General features: G+C 36.7%; 1 protein-coding gene across 5 annotated transcripts in view; it reads left to right on the top strand.

The window, feature by feature from the left end:
* Positions 1–19,870, top strand: part of efr3a (EFR3 homolog A (S. cerevisiae)) — a 134,509-nt gene that overhangs the window by 84,380 nt on the left and 30,259 nt on the right. For all 5 annotated transcript variants that reach the window (XM_085255996.1, XM_085255994.1, XM_085255995.1 and 2 more), the window contains 2 exons: positions 17,253–17,331; positions 18,494–18,629. In XM_085255996.1, coding sequence (XP_085112122.1) covers positions 17,253–17,331; positions 18,494–18,629 — 215 coding nt within the window. The remainder of the gene's footprint in view (positions 1–17,252; positions 17,332–18,493; positions 18,630–19,870) is intronic.

Here is a 19,870-nt window from a genome sequence, read left to right as displayed (position 1 = left end):
AACTTCTTCTTCTGTGTAACCTTCAGCTTTTAGCAGTTCAGCACTTTTGTTTTCAGGTTAAATTCGTTTTTTTTTGTTGTTTTTTTTTAATCTCATTCAATATTTTTAACTCAAAATTCAGTAATTAATTCATTTCAGTCCATACATTCAGATTCAAGCATTCACACTGCAGTTTCTTCAGAAAATGCACTTTCTAGTTAGTGTGAATGCTTGAAAAGCATTCACAGTATTGTTATTCGAATCTTTATTATTATTAGTGTGAATGCTTGAAAAGCATTCACAGTATTGTTCTTCTAATCTTTATTATTATATTTTATTTTTCCGTACGTTTTTTGAAAGCCTACTCCTTCAAAACCGTTCAACTTAGAAAAACCATTCAAACACCATTAGATTCCTATTCTTTTGGACATGATTGCTTGTATTTTTCTCATTTTTAACATTTATATTTTTAATTTTATTCAACTTTATTCAACAAAAATTTCCCATGTATTTCAATGGGGAGACCCTTCAAATTCTCATTCAATTCACTCATTTTTAAACTCTTACTACTTCCACATACGTTGACATAGAGCCACCATTCAAACTTTAAAACGAAGACAAGATATTCAACTATTCAACTTGTATTTATCTTTTCAATATCTATTATACTTTGTCTTCAGTTCCAGTTTAAGTTTCATGATGTTTTTTCACCCGTTTCAGAGTTTATAATGGGTGTGTATGGGACGGAATGTTGGGGCTAGAGTGAGACAGCTCAACTGCTAGAGTGAGAGGAGCAAAAAAATTAATCTTAAAATATTTTTTAAAACTGCTGCTGTGTCCGCAGCGTTTGCTCTACAGGTATGATTTTACCATCAAAACGTAGCCATGGCTGTCCTCTTTCATCCAATGTGTTTACTATTGTCCTAGGTGTTATGGTTCTTTCATAAATGTCACCAATGCACAGCCTCCTCCCTCCAACTCTTCCATAGAATCCAATGTTAAAATGTCTCAGAAGGTTCGTTTGAAAATCAGAAGAGCATGGTGTCTTTCCACTGTCACCACGTCCATATAATAAACTCCACAGGCATGAAAACTGAGAATTCAGTAGACTAGAAGCTGCTGTCGCTCACGGTGAAAGAATTTTGTCAATACGACTTTTACTTTTCATTTGGGAACGATTTGTTTCGGCCTGACTTTTCTGTTCATTTTAAGCAGCAAAAGTGAGGCGCATGTCTGTGTACGTGTGTATGGAGCCATTGGGTGCGGTCACTATAGCAACCAGGCTCACACCTGCCTGCTTAACGAGCTCTGCCTGCCACTGTGCCAAGATTCATCTTAAGCTCTTCTCTTTCAACTGCTGCTGTGTCCACAGTGTTACAGCCATCATTTTACCCTCAAATTGTCGCCATTATTGTTCTCTTTCCAACACCGTATCTTTCAAAGCTCAGGCATTTAAACTTTTTAAACTGTGTGGATCAAAGTGGAGGGATCACATTTGAGTCATTCAGTGATTCAAAGAATATGACCTTTTAATATTCATTCAGATGTTTTCTGACTCTAAATGTTCTTTTCTCATTTCTTAGGGTTTTCTAATTTACATTTAAAACATTTTCAGTTTTTTTCCAACTCCTTCTTCTGTGTAACCTTCAGCTTTTAGCAGTTCAGCACCTTTGTTTTCAGGTTAAATTCGGGGTTTTTTTTGTTTTTTTTTTAATCTCATTCAATATTTTTAACTCAAAATTCAGCAATTAATTCATTTCAGTGCATACATTCAGATTCAAGCATTCACACTGCAGTTTCTTCAGAAAATGCACTTTCTAGTTAGTGTGAATGCTTGAAAAGCATTCACAGTATTGTTCTTCTAATCTTTATTATTATATTTTATCTATTCCGTACGTTTTTTGAAAGCCTACTCCTTCAAAACCGTTCAACTTAGAAAAACCATTCAAACATCGTTAGATTCCTATTATTTTGGACATGATTGCTTGTATTTTTCTCATTTTTAACATTTATATTTTTAATTTTATTCAACTTTATTCAACAAAAATTTCCCATGTATTTCAATGGGGAGACCCTTCAAATTCTCATTCAACTTACTCATTTTTAAACTCTTACTACTTCCACATACATTGACATAGAGCCACCATTCAAACTTTAAAACGAAGACAAGACATTCAACTATTCAACTTGTATTTATCTTTTCAATATCTATTATACTTTTTCTTCAGTTCCAGTTTAAGTTTCATGATGTTTTTTCACCCGTTTCAAAATTTATAATGGGTGTGTATGGGACGGAATGTTGGGGCTAGAGTGAGGCAGCTCAACTGCTAGAGTGAGAGGAGCAAAAAAATTAATCTTAAAATCTTTTTTAAAACTGCTGCTGTGTCCGCAGCGTTTGCTCTACAGGTATGATTTTACCCTCAAAACGTAGCCATCGCTGTCCTCTTTCATCCAATGTGTTTACTATTGTACTAGGTGTTATGGTTCTTTCATAAATGTCACCAATGCACAGCCTCCTCCCTCCAACTCTTCCATAGACTCTAATGTTAAAATGGCTCAGAAGGTTCGTTTGAAAATCAGAAGAGCATGGTGTCTTTCCACTGTCACCACGTCCATATAATAAACTCCACAGACATGAAAACTGAGAATTTGGTAGACTAGACATTGCTGTCGCTCACAGTGAAAGAATTTTGTCAATACGACTTTTACTTTTCATTTGGAAACGATTTGTTTCGGCCTGACTTTTCTGTTCATTTTAAGCAGCAAAAGTGAGGTGCATGTCTGTGTCCGTGTGTATGGAGCCATTGGGTGCGGTCACTATAGCAACCAGGCTCACACTTGCCTGCTTAACGAGCTCTCTCTCAGTCTGCCAAGATTCATCTTAAACACTTCTCTTTCAACTGCTGCTGTGTCCACAGTGTTAAAGCCATCATTTTACCCTCAAAACGTTGTTCTCTTTCCAACATCTTGTCTTTCAAAGCTCAGAGATGTAAACTTTTTAAACTGTGTGGATCCAAGTGGAGGGATCACATTTTAGTCATTCAGTGATTCAAAGAATATGAACTTTTAATATTCATTCGATGTTTTCTGACTCTAAATTTTCTTTTCTCATTTCTTAGGGTTTTCTAATTTACAATTAAAACATTTTCAGCTTTTTTCCAACTTCTTCTTCTGTGTAACCTTCAGCTTTTAGCAGTTCAGCACTTTTGTTTTCAGGTTAAATTTGTTTTTGTTTTTTATCTCATTCAAAATTTTTAACTTAAATTCAGTAATTAATTCATTTCAGTGCATACATTCAGATTCAAGCATTCACACTGCAGTTTCTTCAGAAAATGCACTTTCTAGTTATTATATTTTATCTATTCCGTACGTTTTTTGAAAGCCTACTCCTTCAAAACCGTTCAACTTAGAAAAACCATTCAAACACCATTAGATTCCTATTCTTTTGGACACTGTTGCTTGTATTTTTCTCATTTTTAACATTTATATTTTTAATTTTATTCAACTTTATTCAACAAAAATTTCCCATGTATTTCAATGGGGAGACCCTTCAAATTCTCATTCAACTTACTCATTTTTAAACTCTTACTACTTCAACATACGTTCACATAGAGCCACCATTCAAACTTTAAAACGAAGACAAGACATTCAACTATTCAACTTGTATTTATCTTTTCAATATCTATTATACTTTTTCTTCAGTTCCAGTTTAAGTTTCATGATGTTTTTTCACCCGTTTCAGAGTTTATAATGGGTGTGTATGGGACGGAATGTTGGGGCTAGAGTGAGGCAGCTCAACTGCTAGAGTGAGAGGAGCAAAAAAATTAATCTTAAAATCTTTTTTAAAACTGCTGCTGTGTCCGCAGCGTTTGCTCTACAGGTATGATTTTACCCTCAAAACGTAGCCATGGCTGTCCTCTTTCATCCAATGTGTTTACTATTGTCCTAGGTGTTACGGTTCTTTCGTAAATGTCACCAATGCACAGCCTCCTCCCTCCAACTCTTCCATAGACTCTAATGTTAAAATGGCTCAGAAGGTTCGTTTGAAAATCAGAAGAGCATGGTGTCTTTCCACTGTCACCACGTCCATATAATAAACTCCACAGGCATGAAAACTGAGAATTCAGTAGACTAGAAGCTGCTGTCGCTCACGGTGAAAGAATTTTGTCAATACGACTTTTACTTTTCATTTGGGAACGATTTGTTTCGGCCTGACTTTTCTGTTCATTTTAAGCAGCAAAAGTGAGGCGCATGTCTGTGTACGTGTGTATGGAGCCATTGGGTGCGGTCACTATAGCAACCAGGCTCACACCTGCCTGCTTAACGAGCTCTGCCTGCCACTGTACCAAGATTCATCTTAAGCACTTCTCTTTCAACTGCTGCTGTGTCCACAGTGTCACAGCCATCATTTTACCCTCAAATTGTCGCCATTATTGTTCTCTTTCCAACACCGTATCTTTCAAAGCTCAGGCATTTAAACTTTTTAAACTGTGTGGATCAAAGTGGAGGGATCACATTTGAGTCATTCAGTGATTCAAAGAATATGACCTTTTAATATTCATTCAGATGTTTTCTGACTCTAAATGTTCTTTTCTCATTTCTTAGGGTTTTCTAATTTACATTTAAAACATTTTCAGTTTTTTTCCAACTCCTTCTTCTGTGTAACCTTCAGCTTTTAGCAGTTCAGCACCTTTGTTTTCAGGTTAAATTCGTTTTTTTTTTTGTTTTGTTTTTTATCTCATTCAATATTTTTAACTCAAAATTCAGCAATTAATTCATTTCAGTGCATACATTCAGATTCAAGCATTCACACTGCAGTTTCTTCAGAAAATGCACTTTCTAGTTAGTGTGAATGCTTGAAAAGCATTCACAGTATTGTTCTTCTAATCTTTATTATTATATTTTCTTATTCCGTACGTTTTTTGAAAGCCTACTCCTTCAAAACCGTTCAACTTAGAAAAACCATTCAAACACCATTAGATTCCTATTATTTTGGACATGACTGCTTCTATTTTTCTCATTTTTAACATTTATATTTTTAATTTTATTCAACTTTATTCAACAAAAATTTCCCATGTATTTCAATGGGGAGACCCTTCAAATTCTCATTCAACTTACTCATTTTTAAACTCTTACTACTTCCACATACATTGACATAGAGCCACCATTCAAACTTTAAAACGAAGACAAGACATTCAACTATTCAACTTGTATTTATCTTTTCAATATCTATTATACTTTTTCTTCAGTTCCAGTTTAAGTTTCATGATGTTTTTTCACCCGTTTCAGAGTTTATAATGGGTGTGTATGGGACGGAATGTTGGGGCTAGAGTGAGACAGCTCAACTGCTAGAGTGAGAGGAGCAAAAAAATTAATCTTAAAATCTTTTTTAAAACTGCTGCTGTGTCCGCAGCGTTTGCTCTACAGGTATGATTTTACCCTCAAAACGTAGCCATGGCTGTCCTCTTTCATCCAATGTGTTTACTATTGTCCTAGGTGTTATGATTCTTTCATAAATGTCACCAATGCACAGCCTCCTCCCTCCAACTCTTCCATAGACTCTAATGTTAAAATGGCTCAGAAGGTTCGTTTGAAAATCAGAAGAGCATGGTGTTTTTACACTGTCACCACGTCCATATAATAAGCTCCACAGGCATGAAAACTGAGAATTAGGTAGACTAGACATTGCTGTCGCTCACGGTGAAAGAATTTTGTCAATACGACTTTTACTTTTCATTTGGGAGCGATTTGTTTCGGCCTGACTTTTCTGTTCATTTTAAGCAGCAAAAGTGAGGTGCATGTCTGTGTGCGTGTGTATGGAGCCATTGGGTGCGGTCACTATAGCAACCAGGCTCACACCTGCCTGCTTAACGAGCTCTGCCTGCCACTCTGCCAAGATTCATCTTAAACACTTCTCTTTCAACTGCTGCTGTGTCCACAGTGTTAAAGCCATCATTTTACCCTCAAAACGTCGCCATCGTTGTTCTTTTTCCAACATCTTGTCTTTCAAAGCTCAGAGATGTAAACTTTTTAAACTGTGTGGGTCCAAGTGGAGGGATCACATTTTAGTCATTCAGTGATTCAAAGAATATGACTTTTTAATATTCTTTCAGATGTTTTCTGACTCTAAATGTTCTTTTCTCATTTCTTAGGGTTTTCTAATTTACAATTAAAACATTTTCAGCTTTTTTCCAACTTCTTCTTCTGTGTAACCTTCAGCTTTTAGCAGTTCAGCACTTTTGTTTTCAGGTTAAATTCGGGTTTTTTTTTTAATCTCATTCAAGATTTTTAACTTAAATTCAGTAATTAATTCATTTCAGTGCATACATTCAGATTCAAGCATTCACACTGCAGTTTCTTCAGAAAATGCACTTTCTAGTTATTATATTTTATTTTTCCGTACGTTTTTTGAAAGCCTACTCCTTCAAAACCGTTCAACTTAGAAAAACCATTCAAACACCGTTAGATTCCTATTCTTTTGGACAACATTGCTTCTATTTTTCTCATTTTTAACATTTATATTTTTAATTTTATTCAACTTTTTTCAACAAAAATTTATAATGTATTTCAATGGGGAGACCCTTCAAATTCTCATTCAACTTCCTCCTCTTTAAACTGTATCTACTTCCACATACATTGACATAGAGCCACCATTCAAACTTTAAAACGAAGACAAGACATTCAACTATTCAACTTGTATTTATCTTTTCAATATCTATTATACTTTTTCTTCAGTTCCAGTTTAAGTTTCATGATGTTTTTTCACCCGTTTCAAAGTTTATAATGGGTGTGTATGGGACGGAATGTTGGGGCTAGAGTGAGGCAGCTCAACTGCTAGAGTGAGAGGAGCAAAAAAATTAATCTTAAAATCTTTTTTAAAACTGCTGCTGTGTCCGCAGCGTTTGCTCTACAGGTATGATTTTACCCTCAAAACGTAGCCATCGCTGTCCTCTTTCATCCAATGTGTTTACTATTGTCCTAGGTGTTATGGTTCTTTCGTAAATGTCACCAATGCACAGCCTCCTCCCTCCAACTCTTCCATAGACTCTAATGTTAAAATGGCTCAGAAGGTTCGTTTGAAAATCAGAAGAGCATGGTGTCTTTCCACTGTCACCACGTCCATATAATAAGCTCCACAGGCATGAAAACTGAGAATTAGGTAGACTAGACATTGCTGTCGCTCACGGTGAAAGAATTTTGTCAATACGACTTTTACTTTTCATTTGGGAACGATTTGTTTCGGCCTGACTTTTCTGTTCATTTTAAGCAGCAAAAGTGAGGCGCATGTCTGTGTACGTGTGTATGGAGCCATTGGGTGCAGTCACTATAGCAACCAGGCTCACACCTGCCTGCTTAACGAGCTCTGCCTGCCACTGTACCAAGATTCATCTTAAACACTTCTCTTTCAACTGCTGCTGTGTCCACAGTGTTACAGCCTTCATTTTACCCTCAAAATGTCACCATCGTTGTTCTCTTTCCAACACTGTCTTTCAAAGCTCAGACTTTTAAATTTTTTAAACTGTGTGGATCAAAGTGGAGGGATCACATTTGAGTCATTCAGTGATTCAAAGAATATGACCTTTTAATATTCATTCAGATGTTTTCTGACTCTAAATGTTCTTTTCTCATTTCTTAGGGTTTTCTAATTTACATTTAAAACATTTTCAGTTTTTCCCAACTCCTTCTTCTGTGTAACCTTCAGCTTTTAGCAGTTCAGCACTTTTGTTTTCAGGTTAAATTCGTTTTTTTTTGTTTTTTTTTAAATCTCATTCAGTATTTTTAACTCAAAATTCAGCAATTAATTCATTTCAGTGCATACATTCAGATTCAAGCATTCACACTGCAGTTTCTTCAGAAAATGCACTTTCTAGTTCTATTTTATTCTTCCGTACGTTTTTTGAAAGCCTACTCCTTCAAAACCGTTCAACTTAGAAAAACCATTCAAACATCGTTAGATTCCTATTATTTTGGACATGACTGCTTCTATTTTTCTCATTTTTAACATTTATATTTTTAATTTTATTCAACTTTATTCATCAAAAATTTCCCATGTATTTCAATGGGGAGACCCTTCAAATTCTCATTCAACTTACTCATTTTTAAACTCTTACTACTTCCACATACATTGACATAGAGCCACCATTCAAACTTTAAAACGAAGACAAGACATTCAACTATTCAACTTGTATTTATCTTTTCAATATCTATTATACTTTTTCTTCAGTTCCAGTTTAAGTTTCATGATGTTTTTTCACCCGTTTCAAAGTTTATAATGGGTGTGTATGGGACGGAATGTTCGGGCTAGAGTGAGACAGCTCAACTGCTAGAGTGAGAGGAGCAAAAAAATTAATCTTAAAATATTTTTTAAAACTGCTGCTGTGTCCGCAGCGTTTGCTCTACAGGTATGATTTTACCCTCAAAACGTAGCCATCGCTGTCCTCTTTCACCCAATGTGTTTACTATTGTCCTAGGTGTTATGGTTCTTTCATAAATGTCACCAATGCACAGCCTCCTCCCTCCAACTCTTCCATAGACTCTAATGTTAAAATGGCTCAGAAGGTTCGTTTGAAAATCAGAAGAGCATGGTGTCTTTCCACTGTCACCACGTCCATATAATAAGCTCCACAGGCATGAAAACTGAGAATTAGGTAGACTAGACATTGCTGTCACTCACGGTGAAAGAATTTTGTCAATACGACTTTTATTTTTCATTTGGGAGCGATTTGTTTCGGCCTGACTTTTCTGTTCATTTTAAGCAGCAAAAGTGAGGCGCATGTCTGTGTACGTGTGTATGGAGCCCTTGGGTGCAGTCACTATAGCAACCAGGCTCACACCTGCCTGCTTAACGAGCTCTCTCTCTCTCTCTGCCAAGATTCATCTTAAACACTTCTCTTTCAACTGCTGCTGTGTCCACAGTGTTAAAGCCATCATTTTACCCTCAAAACGTCGCCATCGTTGTTCTCTTTCCAACACTGTTTTTCAAAGCTCAGACTTTTACATTTTTTAAACTGTGTGGGTCCAAGTGGAGGGATCACATTTTAGTCATTCAGTGATTCAAAGAATATGACCTTTTAATATTCATTCAGATGTTTTCTGACTCTAAATGTTCTTTTCTCATTTCTTAGGGTTTTCTCATTTACAATTAAAACATTTTCAGCTTTTTTCCAACTTCTTCTTCTGTGTAACCTTCAGCTTTTAGCAGTTCAGCACCTTTGTTTTCAGGTTAAATTTGGTTTTTTTTGTTTGTTTTTTAAAAATTTCATTTAATATTTTTAACTCAAAATTCAGCAATTAATTCATTTCAGTGCATACATTCAGATTCAAGCATTCACACTGCAGTTTCTTCAGAAAATGCACTTTCTAGTTATTATATTTTATTTTTCCGTACGTTTTTTGAAAGCCTACTCCTTCAAAACCGTTCAACTTAGAAAAACCATTCAAACACCGTTAGATTCCTATTCTTTTGGACAACATTGCTTCTATTTTTCTCATTTTTAACATTTATATTTTTAATTTTATTCAACTTTTTTCAACAAAAATTTATAATGTATTTCAATGGGGAGACCCTTCAAATTCTCATTCAACTTCCTCCTCTTTAAACTGTATCTACTTCCACATACATTGACATAGAGCCACCATTCAAACTTTAAAACGAAGACAAGACATTCAACTATTCAACTTGTATTTATCTTTTCAATATCTATTATACTTTTTCTTCAGTTCCAGTTTAAGTTTCATGATGTTTTTTCACCCGTTTCAAAGTTTATAATGGGTGTGTATGGGACGGAATGTTGGGGCTAGAGTGAGGCAGCTCAACTGCTAGAGTGAGAGGAGCAAAAAAATTAATCTTAAAATCTTTTTTAAAACTGCTGCTGTGTCCGCAGCGTTTGCTCTACAGGTATGATTTTACCCTCAAAACGTAGCCATCGCTGTCCTCTTTCATCCAATGTGTTTACTATTGTCCTAGGTGTTATGGTTCTTTCGTAAATGTCACCAATGCACAGCCTCCTCCCTCCAACTCTTCCATAGACTCTAATGTTAAAATGGCTCAGAAGGTTCGTTTGAAAATCAGAAGAGCATGGTGTCTTTCCACTGTCACCACGTCCATATAATAAGCTCCACAGGCATGAAAACTGAGAATTAGGTAGACTAGACATTGCTGTCGCTCACGGTGAAAGAATTTTGTCAATACGACTTTTACTTTTCATTTGGGAACGATTTGTTTCGGCCTGACTTTTCTGTTCATTTTAAGCAGCAAAAGTGAGGCGCATGTCTGTGTACGTGTGTATGGAGCCATTGGGTGCAGTCACTATAGCAACCAGGCTCACACCTGCCTGCTTAACGAGCTCTGCCTGCCACTGTACCAAGATTCATCTTAAACACTTCTCTTTCAACTGCTGCTGTGTCCACAGTGTTACAGCCTTCATTTTACCCTCAAAATGTCACCATCGTTGTTCTCTTTCCAACACTGTCTTTCAAAGCTCAGACTTTTAAATTTTTTAAACTGTGTGGATCAAAGTGGAGGGATCACATTTGAGTCATTCAGTGATTCAAAGAATATGACCTTTTAATATTCATTCAGATGTTTTCTGACTCTAAATGTTCTTTTCTCATTTCTTAGGGTTTTCTAATTTACATTTAAAACATTTTCAGTTTTTCCCAACTCCTTCTTCTGTGTAACCTTCAGCTTTTAGCAGTTCAGCACTTTTGTTTTCAGGTTAAATTCGTTTTTTTTTGTTTTTTTTTAAATCTCATTCAGTATTTTTAACTCAAAATTCAGCAATTAATTCATTTCAGTGCATACATTCAGATTCAAGCATTCACACTGCAGTTTCTTCAGAAAATGCACTTTCTAGTTAGTGTGAATGCTTGAAAAGCATTCACAGTATTGTTCTTCTAATCTTTATTATTATATTTTATTTTTCCGTACGTTTTTTGAAAGCCTACTCCTTCAAAACCGTTCAACTTAGAAAAACCATTCAAACATCGTTAGATTCCTATTATTTTGGACAACATTGCTTCTATTTTTCTCATTTTTAACATTTATATTTTTAATTTTATTCAACTTTATTCAACAAAAATTTCCCATGTATTTCAATGGGGAGACCCTTCAAATTCTCATTCAACTTACTCATTTTTAAACTCTTACTACTTCAACATACGTTCACATAGAGCCACCATTCAAACTTTAAAACGAAGACAAGACATTCAACTATTCAACTTGTATTTATCTTTTCAATATCTATTATACTTTTTCTTCAGTTCCAGTTTAAGTTTCATGATGTTTTTTCACCCGTTTCAGAGTTTATAATGGGTGTGTATGGGACGGAATGTTGGGGCTAGAGTGAGGCAGCTCAACTGCTAGAGTGAGAGGAGCAAAAAAATTAATCTTAAAATCTTTTTTAAAACTGCTGCTGTGTCCACAGTGTTTGCTCTACAGCCATCGTTTTACCCTCAAAACGTAGCCATGGCTGTCCTCTTTCATCCAATGTGTTTACTATTGTACTAGGTGTTATGGTTCTTTCATAAATGTCACCAATGCACAGCCTCCTCCCTCCAACTCTTCCATAGACTCTAATGTTAAAATGGCTCAGAAGGTTCGTTTGAAAATCAGAACAGCATGGTGTCTTTCCACTGTCACCACGTCCATATAATAAACTCCACAGGCATGAAAACTGAGAATTCAGTAGACTAGAAGCTGCTGTCGCTCACGGTGAAAGAATTTTGTCAATACGACTTTTACTTTTCATTTGGGAACGATTTGTTTCGGCCTGACTTTTCTGTTCATTTTAAGCAGCAAAAGTGAGGCGCATGTCTGTGTACGTGTGTATGGAGCCATTGGGTGCGGTCACTATAGCAACCAGGCTCACACCTGCCTGCTTAACGAGCTCTGCCTGCCACTGTACCAAGATTCATCTTAAGCACTTCTCTTTCAACTGCTGCTGTGTCCACAGTGTTACAGCCATCATTTTACCCTCAAATTGTCGCCATTATTGTTCTCTTTCCAACACCGTATCTTTCAAAGCTCAGGCATTTAAACTTTTTAAACTGTGTGGATCAAAGTGGAGGGATCACATTTGAGTCATTCAGTGATTCAAAGAATATGACCTTTTAATATTCATTCAGATGTTTTCTGACTCTAAATGTTCTTTTCTCATTTCTTAGGGTTTTCTAATTTACAATTAAAACATTTTCAGCTTTTTTCCAACTTCTTCTTCTGTGTAACCTTCAGCTTTTAGCAGTTCAGCACTTTTGTTTTCAGGTTAAATTCGGGTTTTTTTTTTTAAATCTCATTCAAAATTTTTAACTTAAATTCAGTAATTATTTCATTTCAGTGCATACATTCAGATTCAAGCATTCACACTGCAGTTTCTTCAGAAAATGCACTTTCTAGTTATTATTATTATTATATTTTATTTTTCCGTACGTTTTTTCAAAGCCTACTCCTTCAAAACCGTTCAACTTAGAAAAACCATTCAAACACCGTTAGATTCCTATTCTTTTGGACAACACTGCTTCTATTTTTCATATTTTTAACATTTATATTTTTAATTTTATTCAACTTTATTCAACAAAAATTTATAATGTATTTCAATGGGGAGACCCTTCAAATCCTCATTCAACTTACTCATTTTTAAACTCTTACTACTTCCACATACATTGACATAGAGCCACCATTCAAACTTTAAAACGAAGACAAGACATTCAACTATTCAACTTGTATTTATCTTTTCAATATCTATTATACTTTTTCTTCAGTTCCAGTTTAAGTTTCATGATGTTTTTTCACCCGTTTCAGAGTTTATAATGGGTGTGTATGGGACGGAATGTTGGGGCTAGAGTGAGACAGCTCAACTGCTAGAGTGAGAGGGGCAAAAAAATTTATCTTAAAATCTTTTTTAAAACTGCTGCTGTGTCCACAGCGTTTGCTCTACAGGTATGATTTTACCCTCAAAACGTAGCCATCGCTGTCCTCTTTCATCCAATGTGTTTACTATTGTCCTAGGTGTTACGGTTCTCTCATAAATGTCACCAATGCACAGCCTCCTCCGTCCAACTCTTCCATAGACTCTAATGTTAAAATGGCTCAGAAGGTTCGTTTGAAAATCAGAAGAGCATGGTGTCTTTCCACTGTCACCACGTCCATATAATAAACTCCACAGACATGAAAACTGAGAATTAGGTAGACTAGAAGCTGCTGTCGCTCACGGTGAAAGAATTTTGTCAATACGACTTTTACTTTTCATTTGGGAGCGATTTGTTTCGGCCTGACTTTTCTGTTCATTTTAAGCAGCAAAAGTGAGGTGCATGTCTGTGTACGTGTGTATGGAGCCCTTGGGTGCAGTCACTATAGCAACCAGGCTCACACCTGCCTGCTTAACGAGCTCTCTCTCTCACTCTGCCAAGATTCATCTTAAGCACTTCTCTTTCAACTGCTGCTGTGTCCACAGTGTTACAGCCATCATTTTACCCTCAAAACGTCGCCATCGTTGTTCTCTTTCCAACACTGTTTTTCAAAGCTCAGAGATGTAAACTTTTTAAACTGTGTGGGTCCAAGTGGAGGGATCACATTTTAGTCATTCAGTGATTCAAAGAATATGACCTTTTAATATTCTTTCAGATGTTTTCTGACTCTAAATGTTCTTTTCTCATTTCTTAGGTTTTTCTAATTTACAATTAAAACATTTTCAGCTTTTTTCCAACTTCTTCTTCTGTGTAACCTTCAGCTTTTAGCAGTTCAGCACTTTTGTTTTCAGGTTAAATTCGGGTTTTTTTTTTTTATCTCATTCAAGATTTTTAACTTAAATTCAGTAATTAATTCATTTCAGTGCATACATTCAGATTCAAGCATTCACACTGCAGTTTCTTCAGAAAATGCACTTTCTAGTTATATTTTATTTTTCCGTACGTTTTTTGTAAGCCTACTCCTTCAAAACCGTTCAACTTAGAAAAACCATTCAAACACCGTTAGATTCCTATTCTTTTGGACAACACTGCTTCTATTTTTCATATTTTTAACATTTATATTTTTAATTTTATTCAACTTTATTCAACAAAAATTTATAATGTATTTCAATGGGGAGACCCTTCAAATCCTCATTCAACTTACTCATTTTTAAACTCTTACTACTTCCACATACATTGACATAGAGCCACCATTCAAACTTTAAAACGAAGACAAGACATTCAACTATTCAACTTGTATTTATCTTTTCAATATCTTTTATACTTTTTCTTCAGTTCCAGTTTAAGTTTCATGATGTTTTTTCACCCGTTTCAGAGTTTATAATGGGTGTGTATGGGACGGAATGTTGGGGCTAGAGTGAGGCAGCTCAACTGCTAGAGTGAGAGGAGCAAAAAAATTAATCTTAAAATCTTTTTTAAAACTGCTGCTGTGTCCACAGCGTTTGCTCTACAGGTATGATTTTACCCTCAAAACGTAGCCATGGCTGTCCTCTTTCATCCAATGTGTTTACTATTGTACTAGGTGTTATGGTTCTTTCATAAATGTCACCAATGCACAGCCTCCTCCCTCCAACTCTTCCATAGACTCTAATGTTAAAATGGCTCAGAAGGTTCGTTTGAAAATCAGAAGAGCATGGTGTCTTTCCACTGTCACCACGTCCATATAATAAGCTCCACAGGCATGAAAACTGAGAATTAGGTAGACTAGACATTGCTGTCGCTCACGGTGAAAGAATTTTGTCAATACGACTTTTACTTTTCATTTGGGAGCGATTTGTTTCGGCCTGACTTTTCTGTTCATTTTAAGCAGCAAAAGTGAGGCGCATGTCTGTGTACGTGTGTATGGAGCCATTGGGTGCGGTCACTATAGCAACCAGGCTCACACCTGCCTGCTTAACGAGCTCTGCCTGCCACTGTACCAAGATTCATCTTAAACACTTCTCTTTCAACTGCTGCTGTGTCCACAGTGTTACAGCCATCATTTTACCCTCAAATTGTCGCCATTATTGTTCTCTTTCCAACACCGTATCTTTCAAAGCTCAGGCATTTAAACTTTTTAAACTGTGTGGATCAAAGTGGAGGGATCACATTTGAGTCATTCAGTGATTCAAAGAATATGACCTTTTAATATTCATTCAGATGTTTTCTGACTCTAAATGTTCTTTTCTCATTTCTTAGGGTTTTCTAATTTACATTTAAAACATTTTCAGTTTTTTTCCAACTCCTTCTTCTGTGTAACCTTCAGCTTTTAGCAGTTCAGCACTTTTGTTTTCAGGTTAAATTCGGGTTTTTTTTTTTTGTTTTTTTTTATCTCATTCAAAATTTTTAACTTAAATTCAGTAATTATTTCATTTCAATGCATACATTCAGATTCAAGCATTCACACTGCAGTTTCTTCAGAAAATGCACTTTCTAGTTATTATTATATATTCCGTACGTTTTTTGGCATCTCACTCCTTCAAAACCGTTCAACTTAGAAAAACCATTCAAACACCGTTAGATTCCTATTCTTTTGGACAACACTGCTTCTATTTTTCATATTTTTAACATTTATATTTTTAATTTTATTCAACTTTATTCAACAAAAATTTATAATGTATTTCAATGGGGAGACCCTTCAAATCCTCATTCAACTTACTCATTTTTAAACTCTTACTACTTCCACATACATTGACATAGAGCCACCATTCAAACTTTAAAACGAAGACAAGACATTCAACTATTCAACTTGTATTTATCTTTTCAATATCTATTATACTTTTTCTTCAGTTCCAGTTTAAGTTTCATGATGTTTTTTCACCCGTTTCAGAGTTTATAATGGGTGTGTATGGGACGGAATGTTGGGGCTAGAGTGAGAGAGCTCAACTGCTAGAGTGAGAGGAGCAAAAAAATTAATCTTAAAATATTTTTTAAAACTGCTGCTGTGTCCACAGCGTTTGCTCTACAGCCACCATTTTACCCTCAAAACGTAGCCATCGCTGTCCTCTTTCATCCAATGTGTTTACTATTGTCCTAGGTGTTATGGTTCTTTCATAAATGTCACCAATGCACAGCCTCCTCCCTCCAACTCTTCCATAGACTCTAATGTTAAAATGGCTCAGAAGGTTCTTTTGAAAATCAGAAGAGCATGGTGTCTTTCCACTGTCACCACGTCCATATAATAAACTCCACAGGCATGAAAACTGAGAATTCAGTAGACTAGACATTGCTGTCGCTCACGGTGAAAGAATTTCGTCAATACGACTTGTACTTTTCATATGGGAACGATTTGTTTTGGCCTGACTTTTCTGTTCATTTTAAGCAGCAAAAGTGAGGTGCATGTCTGTGTACGTGTGTATGGAGCCATTGGGTGCGGTCACTATAGCAACCAGGCTCACACCTGCCTGCTTAACGAGCTCTCTCTCTCACTCTGCCAAGATTCATCTGAAACACTTCTCTTTCAACTGCTGCTGTGTCCACAGTGTTAAAGCCATCATTTTACCCTCAAAACGTCGCCATCGTTGTTCTCTTTCCAACATCTTGTCTTTCAAAGCTCAGAGATGTAAACTTTTTAAACTGTGTGGATCCAAGCGGAGGGATCACATTTTAGTCATTCAGTGATTCAAAGAATATGACCTTTTAATATTCTTTCAGATGTTTTCTGACTCTAAATGTTCTTTTCTCATTTCTTAGGTTTTTCTAATTTACAATTAAAACATTTTCAGCTTTTTTCCAACTTCTTCTTCTGTGTAACCTTCAGCTTTTAGCAGTTCAGCACCTTTGTTTTCAGGTTAAATTCGTTTTTTTGTTGTTGTTTTTTTTAAATCTCATTCAATATTTTTAACTCAAAATTCAGCAATTAATTCATTTCAGTGCATACATTCAGATTCAAGCATTCACACTGCAGTTTCTTCAGAAAATGCACTTTCTAGTTATTATTATTATCCTTTAAATAATTCAAAGCAGCCAAACAGCAGAGAGGGAGATCTGACAACAGCAAACATGAGCCGGCCGTCAGTCAGGCTTCATCCCGAACTCCCTGACAGCACAACTGCTGTAGTAGCAGGAAGGATGAAGGAGCTCCGGCTGTTTCCAAAGACACAGGACAGGAGAGAGTTCACCAACCTCTGAAAACCCCTGATGGATTATAATATTAGGATTATATTAATCATAACACTAATATTGACAGATTATAAATCCGTTCTCATTCATGCAGCCGAGTCTGTGTGCGATTTCTGGATTGTGTCATTTTAAAGATGCAGTCTTTGCAGGGATGCTCCTCAGAACTGGGTCGATTGAATAATCACTTTATTTTCTTCTTCCTTCAGTCACCTGGATAACCATCACCTGTGGGACCCCAACGAGTTTGCAGTTTCCTGCTTCAGAATCATCATGTACTCCATCCAGGTACGTTGCACTTCCTCTGACATGTAGGTCGAGATGGCAGAGGCTAAAAAATGGAGCTGATTTGATCTGGAAGCAGTGAAAACCAGTAGTCGAGAGCTCTGCTGACATGCCGAGTCTTTAAAAAGGAAAAGTTCTGTCTAAAGCAGCTGCTGGAGATGTTTTAAGGTCGAGTTCACATCCAGCAGCTTCACAAAAACTTCCTCGATGTCAAAGGTCGCCTTCTGAAGTAACTGTTTTATAGCAGTTCAGCTGCACAGAGAGAGGAGTCGCAGCGAGCAGGAAATACTACAGACTGCTTTAATAACTGAGATGCTTTAAAGAAAAACAAACATTTCTTCACTTTCACTTGTTTGTTTGTTCTCTATGGAACTTCAGCGGATTATTGCTGCTACAGTTTGTCCAGTTTTACAGCCGCTGTAAGATGTTCGTTTCAGTGGAAATTTGCTGGTTTATTAGCAACAAATGAAAGAACACTTTGTCTAGTATCTGCATTCAGCAGCATGCTAGCACAAATCCTCCTCCAGCATAACAGAATCAGCCGCACCTGCTCAGACGTTCACTAACTACAACTATAAACTTTTTCTATTTAATGTTAATAATTCTGCATGAAGAAAAGTTCATTTGATGAATGTGTGATAGTAAATCACATAATATGATTTAAGGATTTAATCATAAATGATTTTTGCAAACTGAAAAAGTCTCACTTAGCTGCATTCTTTCTACTGGCCAGCAGGAGGCGCCTCCTGGTTCAGAGAACTGTCATTGTAGAGAAATTTATTGGAAAAAGTTGCAAATTGTAACTTTAACATATGACATAATTCAGCATTTTCCGATTAGTTCGTGGTCTCGTTTCATGGTTTTGTTAAATCTAGCGTGATGCTCATTTTGTAAACAAAGGTCGCGTTTAGAGTAAAACAGATCATCGTACTGTTTACAGCGGACCTACCTGCTGATTGACACTTTTCACCCTGGTGCGAGTGTATCGTTTCCTGCTGCTCGTCACGTCTGGTCTAAAAACACTGTCCGCTCGAGTCTGTAGGACGGGGCTTCAGAAGCTGCTCCATCATTTATATACAGTCTGTCTGTGAAGTTCACCATGTGATCGACAGCAAACTCTATATTTGTTCCAAACATCATTTGAAATCCTCTTTGGCTTTTTCAGGCTCAGCACTCGCACCACGTGATCCAGCAGGTTCTGAACCACCTCGACACTAACAACAAGAACACGCCGCGGGTCAGAGCCGGCATCGTCCAGGTGCTCCTGGAGACGGTGGCCATCGCCGCCAAAGGATCTGTGGGTGAGTTAAAGTGACGGACTGCTTCCCTCTGCAGAACGTCATGGAGGAAGATGTCATCATCTCTCTGAGGTTTAAAAAATGGTGTCATTAGCTTTACCACTGCAAGTCTGCAGATGGCCATAACGTGTCAAACACAACAACAACGCGCTGGTAGAGGCACAGACAGAGGAGGCATTAACGTAAAGAAAGAATCTGAAACGGCGTCGCCCAGAATCAGGATTAAATACGTGCATCAAAGCAGGATGTTGTTGGCCTTTAGCTTGCTTCTCTGCAGCCAGAAGAAAGTTATCATCCGATGTGAGCTGGCTCAGTTTGCACACACAGGTGTGTGATCATCTGCAGTAACAGGCTGGTAATATTTTCACATTTTAAACAGGAAGCTGATCTGTGATGTTTCAGCTGTTAGGCCAAAATAATTGTCAGCAACAACAAACACAGTTAACAGATCCAGTTCAGTGACTCAAAGAGGCCACACCCCTAAATTTAACCTTCACCAAAATCCAATAACAGGGGAGTGGCTCAGTTTTAAAGGCAGCCTCAAGTGGAGGTTAGAGGAAGTACAGTTTTTGACACTTCCACGTCGATTTTAGCTTTCTAGCTCCGTATGTTTAGTTTAAAACCATAAAACCAAAAGGCAGTATATATATAGTATATTATTACTATATTATTATTAATTACATTTTCCTTTGACAGGCTCGAAACAGTAACGAGTTTTGTTTCTTATGTGCGATTATTAAGCCGAGGAGAAAATGTCACGGTCCGGATGAAGCGTTGACATAAACGCCTCCCACTGCAGAGGAAGCTCAGACTAAGCTGGTTAGAGATGAGTTGTTAATAGACGATCTGCACTCTTATTAAATAAACTGTCGGAGCTGAAACAATCAGCCGATTAACTGATGAAGAGAAAAACAACCTTTTTTCTGTTGTTTGTTTTCAGCTGTTTTAAGATGTAAGCTTGGCTTCTTACCTGTCGGGACCACGTCAGTGAAAATGTGTCCTTATTTCACCTGAACTTACAGTTGTGTTGCTTATTAAGTTGGACAGAGCATTAAAAGCAGGCGCTGGGTGGAGGAGGGTTGCAAAGCAGCTTGCAGATTCTCAGCAGCTGTTGACAGGTTGAAGGAAGTTAAATCGTAGGCTTTATATATGAGATTTGTCATGGTGAATGCTAAACTGACACTTATGTTATTGACATTTTGACCTCTTTAGACTTTTGAATCTTGGGAGAAATTAAAGTTTTG

Source organism: Mchenga conophoros, linkage group LG18 (genome assembly GCF_057382185.1).
Source record: "Mchenga conophoros isolate Kocher_MC1m ecotype Shallow Benthic linkage group LG18, M_conophoros_male_GT1.1, whole genome shotgun sequence".
Lineage (NCBI taxonomy): Eukaryota > Metazoa > Chordata > Actinopteri > Cichliformes > Cichlidae > Mchenga > Mchenga conophoros.
Note: the sequence above shows the minus strand (reverse complement) of the source record. Positions and strands in the feature narration are given on the sequence as shown.